Genomic DNA, 9816 nt, shown 5'->3' with positions numbered 1-9816 from the left:
ATACACCAAAACCACAGCTCCCCCTCCACATCCAGGCCCCACAGAACCCTCCACGGCCCACCCCAGACGCCTCACACGCCCTGGTCCAATCCATCGACAGCATGTCGACCCCGGCACACCACATTGCTCCAACCCATTGCTTCATCCATTCCCGTTGCCACACAGGAAACAGCATCCCCCCTCCTTTCAAGGGATTTAGAGGCTTAACTGTGCAACACATATAAATCATTATTACTGAGCAAGTTTATTATACTAGTACACTGTATACCTCAAGTGCACATGGGGAATAAACCTATCGCCCTTCCCATTCAATATGCTCTTGGCCATGGTACACATACATAAATCTTTTTTTCAAACATGTTTGCCCTTTCCTACATCAGTGAGGTAGCACTAGGAACAGATGAAGAAATGTCCTCATTTGCTCTCATCCACTCTCTGTCATGTATAACACATTGTCAGGTATATGCACTGAAACCCTTGTCCACAAACAGGCTCCATTCATTCTCATCCACACACTGTCAGGTATAATGCACTGACACCCCTGTCCACAACCAGGCCCCAGTGACCTTTTCATGGTTTCCCCTGACTGCTTCATTTGAATACAATCATTGCAATTATCTAATTCACAATACCATATTCATTTAGAGAGAAAAAAGAAACCAGTTGCATGGTAATAAACATACCCTCTGCTACATTGAGTCTAATCCAGTCTCCTTTGGAGACTGTGTACCTATGTTTACCTGGTGTACTTAAGCATGACATGAATTTTATAGGTATTATGAGGTAGGATAAGACATAACACGCATACTGGATCATGATTTTACAATCCACTAAAGTAGGAATACAAGGCAAATTTTCCAGCTGTGGGTTTTGAAATGATATATTTTCACATTCCTGTGAACAACTCCACATCATTGGTTTATATTACCTTAGGTATATCATCCTTCTGTGAAGGTTTAATACCTATGTTTCAGCAATACTTCGAGTTAACTCTAAGGGATCAGAATGTATAGTATATTGATATATGACACTGGTGAAAACCTGAAGTAATGTAAATAAATAAAATAAACCTCTGCTGTTTTACTGGCCTATAAAAACTAATAAAGTAATATTCAAATTTATTTACTCAATCACACAGAGTTGTCTCAGCTATGTCTACTAAACACAGGATCAGATTATATAACTTTACAAGCAAAACTTGCCACTTAGATTAAAAATTTTCAAGTTACTGAGGGTTGTACCTCCATCTTATGAAAGGAAAAACATAATTCCATATTCCACTACTGATGAAATAAGAATAAAAATTATGTGACTGAGGTTTTCCCACTTTGAGATTTACAAAACTATCAACACCATAATGATTTTCTTTCTGAGAAAATTAACACAATTTCAACTGCCATGGATAATCCCAGTTCTTCCGGGTGTGCTTATCAATAAACAAGTTAGTCCACTTGGTCTTGCTAATTTTTGGGTCCTCTTCAAGAGCACTATCCTCCACTTTAACTCTAGGAGAGTATATGAATTCTCCTGTCTCCTAAAAAACAAAATGGATTTTACAATTACAATGAAAATAACTCTAAAGGGAAATGGGCAATTCTTTTTCAAAAGGAATCAGAATATTTTGAAAACAGCCAAAGTTTCTGTCAGCAAACCTTCTCTCATAATATTGCAGAGTGATGCATCCAGTAACTCACTCAAAACAGCGTTTGCACATTTCAGCATTTTCCTTTCAACTGTATCAGATATGATCCATCCAATATACTTTTGATCTTTGCTCTAATGGTAAATATTCCTGCTTAACTCACTCATTTGTTGTCATTATTTTGACATCTGTCCTCTCCAAAGATCTATATTAGTTCCATAACTGATCTTTTGATTTATTGAATAATTGCTACATACCAATACTTCTTCCTTTCATGCGTATGTATACATAGTATGTGAGCTGCACTGCTTCCAGTAGACTTCAAAACACCTAATACCTCATGCTTTTATTTTTCACAACTTAATCTACTTTTACCTGACTCCACATGCATGTGGTTACACTTAAAAGTGAAAAGTCACCTTTGACATGATTGTATCATCCTCACTGAATGAAAAGTAAATCTTACTCCAAAGGTGTCCATCATTTCCCAAATACAAAATCATAACTTAAAGCCACAGGAGTCCTATACAAGGAGTCCTGGGGTTATTAATAAAAATATAAAAAACATCTTTCAGAAAACTTCCCACTCTTTAATTTCCACTCTGTCATTTCCCTACATATATTACCACCCATTCTTTTTCTCCCTTAATCTCTTGGCCATCCATAATTTCATGTTTTAACTCACTAGACTGTAAGTAACCAGCCACTGTGCTTTCAATTTGCATTCATTCCAAGTTTTCTTACATACACCTAATTTCTTTGGTGCTGGATTCTCACTATTCTGAAGATTTTCCTAATATCACTGTACCAACTACATGTAAGCTTTTGAATCAAAATACAGTATATGTACACACAATTTCATAAATTATAAGCAAATAAGGAAATATGGCTATAATCACATCTAGCTGCCTATGATTTACCTTAATCATAATGAGACGATACACATTTGCATGCCAGGGTGAATGGAGGAACACGAGATCAAGCCAAAAGATAGTCTTAAATCAAACTATATGATTTGGATAACAACTTATCCAAAAAGTAGAACACTGCTAATATTTAATAAATCTTTACAACCAAAATATTGTTGGATAGTATAAGTTAAAGGGAAAACTCTAAAGTATACCAAAAATTTGGCCATTTGATGAAGAACAAGACATTCTACTATACATTACTGTAGGTGTATTACCTTGTACATGCTATGATGGATGATGAGAACCTGACAAGATACCTTAGATATCTGAAGTTGATCAAAATATATGTAAAAAATTCAAAACAGCTACTCCAACACCAAAACAATGGGGACGATACATGAATCTTACCTTCAAAAAGCAACAACGAGGATCTGCATCATCAGGAAGGTCTGCAGGTATTCTCAAAGGTGTGATCTTCACTAGATACTTCACTCTCCACAGCATTGCATTGTTTTCCGGATTATTTTTTACAATTGCAACATCGCTTCTCTGATAAAATGAAAGTAGGATACATGTTGCACGAAATACATTTAGAGCCAACAAATTAACTTTTACAATTAATACATCATTCCTTTTCAGATAATTTCCTAAAAATAAAACATACACATGATTTATTTGGTCTGCCATCACGGCTAATACTTCTGACATCAACATTAGGTCCTTAAACGGAGTAATTAATAAATAAATTAATCAAAAGATTTAGTAAGGGAACTGCACAACTTATAAAATCTTTTGCTGTTTCCTGATACAGATCTAACGCACAGTTATTTGGTCAACTTTGATTCGCTCACTTCCATTTTAAATACAAAGGACCCAGCACATACAAAGATTCACTTTTCATGGTAATCAACTTTGCAGAATGAAGGTCATAACCCCACAGGCTGGAAAAAAGAATGTATGCCCAATTCTTATTAATCTTAAAATATATGGCTTTTCAGTTAATTCACTTTTACCAAGATATCCATAAAATGATTTGTGATGCATTAGCAACAATAAACCCCCTACACCAACCCACCGTATCTAATCTAAACTAATTCCTTATATAAATATTACTCTTTAGCATGGCCCATCCCCCTAATACCTTCCTGGGCTCTCTCCTAAGTATATTCCTTCACTTTCCCTCCCAGAATGCTAATTGTCTTCCTTTCTCTATTTCTCTAAACATATTTTTCTAAGCCCTATTTCTGTTCGTCTCTAACATCCTATATCTCCCATTCACTTCACTACTAACGCCGTCCCATCTGCTAAAACTGCAAGCAATAATCAAACAGCTCAAACATCCTAAAGTCTAAAATTATCTGCCTGTTTAATGATGACAGAATTAAGCTCTCTGTCCTTTTTTTTTCATTCCCAGTTGCATTTCTTTCCTTTCATAATTCTTCCCAAGGATCCATTTACCATCCTCCCCTTAAAAGCTCTCTACTTCTTCCACCATGCCATATTAACAGAAATACAAATGAAATACCTGAATTCTTTAATCTCTTCCAACAATGCACGACCTATCTTACACTTGCACTTTAGCTCATGAATGTTCTTGATTTATGAATGGCACTGCAAAGTCTACTTCGCTCTCATTCCTTTCAAAAAACATTACTTTAATCTTACCAGTATTTACCTTTAGCTTCATTCTTTTGTGTGTAAAACCCGTTTGCTATTTCCCATAATTTTTTGCATTCTTCAAGAGCATCACTGAAGCATCAGCAACTAAGTTGGTTACAAATGACCACTCCAACTTAGGGTCTGCTCCCTCTCTTAGTCTTCTTTTATATTTCTCACAGCCTCATCTATACACATACTGAAGAGCTAAGTAAACATTACATAACTATCACCGTTGTTATACCTATCACCCACTTTAAAACATGCTTTAATAGTTCTGGAGAATGACTTTGGCACATCCAGGAAATTACTCCTAACCCACTGATTTTTCAGTATCACCCACAATACATTGGCACATCCAGGAACTTACCTCCTAACCCACTGATTTTTCAGTATCACCCACAATACATTCCCATCTACTCTATCATATACCTTTTCTAGGGCCATAGATGTTACATGCAAATTTATATACTATATGCCTTCTTTGCTACCCTCTTCACAGACAGTGTGATCTGCACATCCTCTACCCTTCCTAAAATCCCGTTTTCAATAATAATGCATATTCCTTACCTGGTATGGCCAGTCAATTGATTTTTTTTACAATGTAGTTTTTCCACTCATCCTAACCACATTTTCCTTTGCTCAATGCTCCTTTCTATTTACCACTCATCCTTACCACATTTTCCTTTGTTCAATGCTCCTTTCTATCATTTCACACCCTCCCTCTTTTCCATAAACAACCAAATTATGTCATTTTCCACTCCACTCCATGGGCTTTTCCCATTTCTAACCAGCCTACAGTTATTTCTATCTTATTCTTAGATAATATTTTCTGTAATGAAATATTTACCCTTCTTCACCCATCCCAATGCATTATCTTATTCCCCCACTCTCATCGTTTCATGCTGTAAGCTCTTTAAAGAACTGCTTCCATCGAATTAATCTTATTTGGTCAAAAGGCATTCAGTTTTTCACAGCTGTTATCTCCCATGTGATGCTATTCTTTTGAGAGAACTATATAACACCAACATGAATTACTTCAAATCATACAAGTTTGGTTGAATTTATGACAATGCTCCATGAATGCCATTATGCTGCAATAAATGTAAAAAACTGCAAAGGCTGTTGCAAACCATATTCTCCCCAGCAATTTCAACCGAGGCAAGATAACAATATAAAGAATAGTAGCTAAACAATGCATATGAATGAGTTAAACAAACAGTGAAACCCACTGAATACTTACCTTCCCATCAAGTCCAAGTTTTTTCATAATTTCTTTGTCCCACCATGGCTTTTTCTTGAGACACCTTACTCTAGTAACTAGGTGAAGGGGTGCTGGATCATAGGGAGGATCTACTTCATCTGGAAACCTAAGAAAATATATGACAATGATTACTGGCATGCACTGTTTTTATAGCCCTCTCATATAAACATTGCAATTAACAAAAATAAAAAGAATAACTGATACCATATATGACTAAAATAGTTTACTGGCTTTAACTCCTTCCATGTGAATGCTGGCACAAAGTCCTCTTTCCCCAATATGGTTCAAAACATGAAAAAAATATCTTATGTTTGCAGTGGCAGCAAACACAATTCAGTACTCACTCCTGATCACAGAAATGCAAAACTCATTTGGAAGCAATCGGTCACACTGCCACTGTAAGGCAGCATCTAAGATGTAAAATTGACAGTCAGTGCTGCAATATATATGAGTAGCGCCAGGAAAAGACACATAAAGGCCACATTCGTTCACACTCAGTCTCTAGCTGTCAGGTGTAATGCACCGAAACCAAAGCTCCCTATCCACATCCAGGCCCTACAGACCATTCCATGGTTTACCCCACATGCTTCACGTGCCCTGGTTCAGTCCATTGACAGCACGTCGACCCCGGTATACCAAATTGTTCCAATTCACTCTATTTCTTGTACGCCTCTCACCCTCCTGTATGTTCAGGCCCCAATTGCTCAAAATCTTTTTAACTCCATCCTTCCACCTCCAATTTGGTCTCCTGCCTCTTGTTCCCTCTAATTCTGACACATATATCCTCTTTGTTAATCTTTCCTCACTCATGCTCTTCATATGACCAAACCATTTCAAAACACCCTCTCCTGCTCTTTCAACTGCACTCTTTTTATTTCCACACATCTCTCTTATCCTTTCATTACTTACTTGATCAAACCACCTCACACCACAATGTCCTCAAACATTTCATTTCCAACACATCCACCGTTCTCTGTACAACCCTATCTATAGCCCATGCCTCACAACCATATAACATTGTTGGAACTACTATTCCTTCAAACATACCCATTTTTGCTCTTCGAGGTAATTTTCTCTCCTTCCACACATTCTTTATCACTCCCAGAACCTTTGCCCCCTCCCCCACCCTGTGACTCACTTCCACTTCCATGGTTCTATTCGCTGCTAAGTCCACTCCCAGATGTCTAAAACACTTCACCTCCTCCAATTTTCCTCCATTCAAACTTACATCCCAATTAACCTGTCCCTCACCCCTACTGAACCTAATAACTTTGCTTTATTCACATTTACTCTAAACTCTATCCTTTCACACACTTTTCCAAACTCAGTCACAAACTTCTGCAGTTTCTCACTTGAATCAGCCACCAGAGCTGTATCATTGGCGAACAACAACAGACTCACTTCCTAAGCCCTCTCATTCAACAGACTGCATACTCGCCCCTCTCTCCAAAACTCTTGCATTTACCTCCCTAACTACTCCATCCATAAATAAATCAAACAAACATGGGGACATCACACACCCCTGCACAGACCGACATTCCCTGAAAACCAATCACTCTCCTCTCGTCCTACTCATACACAAGCCTTACATCCTTGGTAAAAGCTTTTTACTGCTTCGAGTAACTTACCTCCCACACCATATACTCTTAAGACCTCCCACAAGGCATCTCTATCTATTTTACCATATGCCTTCTCCAGATCCATAATTATTTTTCTTTTCACGTTTTATCCAGTTTTCTTCAGTACGTTGTTACATTGAGTAACTAAAAATTTAGACATTCATAAAAAAGAGCAGTAGCGATGAAACAGCTAATGAGCAATACAATGTCAGCAAGTATGGGTTGTTCATCCTACTCTCAGTAAATAATGTGGTAAACTGTATTTTTTCTATACAATCATCTTCAGCAAACTGTTTCCTAATTCACAAACTAAAATTTAAAGATATAAAAAATAAGTGAGGTTCCCCAAGAGAGATGGGTGGTGTCCATAAGAAATACTGTTTTTCTATTAGAAGTTTGCTGGGATAGTAGGTGTATAAATATGCCTTTCTGCCAAGATGACACAATTACACTCACTTTAATAATCAATGGGTTACTGTGGTGTGATATTTTTCAGCTGTTGCTAATGACATTCATGAACAAGAGATCAAATCGTACAACAGCCGAAAATTTATAAAGAGGCAGGAAAAGTCAGAATGCCAGTCAATTTTGGTTTTCATTTCTTATAAAACATCAGCTGATGTTAGCTGCTGTTTTAAAGTTAATAAACAGTGAAATGCTAAGGGAAAAAAATCGTGTTCAAATCAAAACATATAAAAACCAATTCCGGCACATAAACAGTTAATTTCTAAGCTTAGAAAGATTATCATGCTACAGGTCCTCTTCTGCCACACAAAGTAATCAATTATTAGGGGAATCATGAAAGGCAAAATGCATGGCTTAATATCATAAAGGAAAACCTGAGTAGATAAAGGACCAGGTAATTTTCTAATATCTCTCTACGGTAAAAGAAAAGTTTCTCTCAGATGGCATATATATTACAATAATTCATTTAAGAAACTATTATGAATGTGAAAAGAAAAATTCAGGCTTATACCTTGGATAGTACTGAAATCCAAAATACTGCACGCCACCATCTGGAAGCTTTTGCGGATATTCTCCTTTATTCCCAATGGGACAATCCATTGGAGCTGGGTGTGTTACTTCTCCAGTTGACCATGAAACCGACTGCATTTCTGGCACCTTTGATGACTTTGAACGCACCCCCAATGTTATGGGTGCCCAAACCACCCGTCGTACTGAATGACATAACATCTGTAGAGAAAACATTTCACTAACACATACACTCTTATAACTAGCTTCTGAAGAGACCACTTATGCACAATTTGATCAAGTAAGTGTGCTTGTTGGTAAAGATTTGCCAAGGCATGGCTTGTCATGGTCCGTTATAAACGATAGCCCATTGTCAGGTATGACATTACTGGCACAGGACACCCCATGTGTAACTGTAATATAACTGGCTCTTAGAAGTATGTATGTGTTGCATAAAATGTGAAGACCTGCACCATTCCAAATAAATTAATTAAGATCATGATAAAAAGAATGTAATAAAGAAAAAGAAATTTTAGAAAGCTGGAATGAGATACTACGGAAACAGATTAACCAGCTCCCTATGATATCTTTCCTAACCTTAGCAAGGCTATCTAGAAAAAATATATTTCTAAACCTAATTGCAATCTAAAAACATTTTTGAAATAAACCACATTAATACTGTACCGGAGATTCAAGACTATATCTGAATAGTTCTAAGACTGTCAACTATTTGAGCATACATCTTAATTCAGTAGTTTGTCTCTATAACTGCTTTGCTTCCACCTTCCTGAAGCCTGGCTACATGAGTGGGTTAATCTTGCATTTTCTTTGTAAGACACAGTTTCAAGGGTCTAGCGCATGGGCATGCAGTCAGTAACTATATAGAGATGTTATAGAGTCAACACTGTGCATATTGTGACAACTGAATTTTAAAGTACATTCTAAATATGGTTCGAAAACTTTTTAGATACGAAAACAAGCAAATGATAAGGTTCATATTCGATTCTGAACTGACTTGCATATATAATTTCAGCTGCAGTTATTCTTCCCCGGCCTTCTTTGTATCAGGTACAGAAAATAAGCTTTGTATCATGATTTCCATGAGCTTTGAAGTGTTACTTTTCAATACTTCAAATGATTGGCTCTGTGAGCTTCTGTATGATACAAACGAACTCTCAGTAAAAACTTCCAAATGAGAAATGTGTTTTCTTCACTCACTCTGATTCTATTGATAAATGAAAATAGAAACTGTGGACTATAACACATTGTACGGTTGACGTTGTTTCAAAGCTAATGCTCTTAATGGGGCCATAGTAAACTTTTTGTTTACATGGTAATGTATGACTGGTCCAGCTTTAGATTGGTCACAATATGCACTGTGGTTCCCTCAGTACAGCTCAAGAGCATGGAAAGCAACACTTGGACTGTTCTTCAGACAATCGCACTGTATCCGGCTTTGTCTTTCATTTTCTTTTTACCTTTTATTACTAAAGTAATGATATAGTTAACACACAACAGGAGATCCTTCGGGGCCAGAGCCTGAGGAGATACGAGCGGCAGTTCAGGGAGATGACCACCTCTCCATAGAAGGATCTAATTGATTAAGATCATTGCTTTATGCTATTGATGGCCTTATTTTACCACTCATTCTTAGAGTTTTGTACCTTGTTCAGACTGCCGATTATATAATGAAAAATAATTTAGGCTCGCTATTAAGATGATAAACACACGTTTGTAGTTAAGATATTAAGT

The 9816-nt window shown here is 36.9% G+C and overlaps 1 protein-coding gene across 2 annotated transcripts; it reads right to left on the bottom strand.

Annotated features, from left to right (window-relative positions):
- Positions 1 to 807: 807 nt before the first annotated feature.
- On the bottom strand, positions 808 to 9694 carry mRpL30 (mitochondrial ribosomal protein L30). 2 transcript variants are annotated; one of them, XM_071674036.1, is made up of 5 exons: positions 9543 to 9694; positions 8069 to 8286; positions 5453 to 5579; positions 2962 to 3102; positions 808 to 1534 (listed from the first exon to the last, which is right to left on the bottom strand). In XM_071674036.1, the coding sequence occupies exons 2-5, from the start codon at positions 8284 to 8286 to the stop codon at positions 1379 to 1381; spliced, it is 642 nt and encodes a 213-aa protein (XP_071530137.1). In that variant the 5' UTR covers positions 9543 to 9694; the 3' UTR covers positions 808 to 1378. The 2 variants fall into 2 exon arrangements, with proteins under 2 accessions (XP_071530137.1, XP_071530136.1); XM_071674035.1 differs by lacking the exon at positions 9543 to 9694 and adding an exon at positions 9283 to 9345.
- Between the last annotated feature and the right edge of the window lie 122 nt (positions 9695 to 9816).

This window comes from Panulirus ornatus, chromosome 19 (assembly GCF_036320965.1).
Source record: "Panulirus ornatus isolate Po-2019 chromosome 19, ASM3632096v1, whole genome shotgun sequence".
In the NCBI taxonomy this organism is placed as follows: Eukaryota; Metazoa; Arthropoda; class Malacostraca; order Decapoda; family Palinuridae; genus Panulirus; species Panulirus ornatus.
Note: the sequence above shows the minus strand (reverse complement) of the source record. Positions and strands in the feature narration are given on the sequence as shown.

Coding starts and splice junctions, on each gene's coding strand:
- mRpL30 (XM_071674035.1), bottom strand. CDS start 9,330: ATGTGTTATAGTCCACAGTTTCTATTTTCATTTATCAATAGAATCAGA. Junction 5,580..8,068: donor GGATTTCAGTACTATCCAAG/GTATAAGCCTGA, acceptor ATATTTTCTTAG/GTTTCCAGATGAAGTAGATC. Junction 3,103..5,452: donor AACTTGGACTTGATGGGAAG/GTAAGTATTCAG, acceptor TCATTTTATCAG/AGAAGCGATGTTGCAATTGT.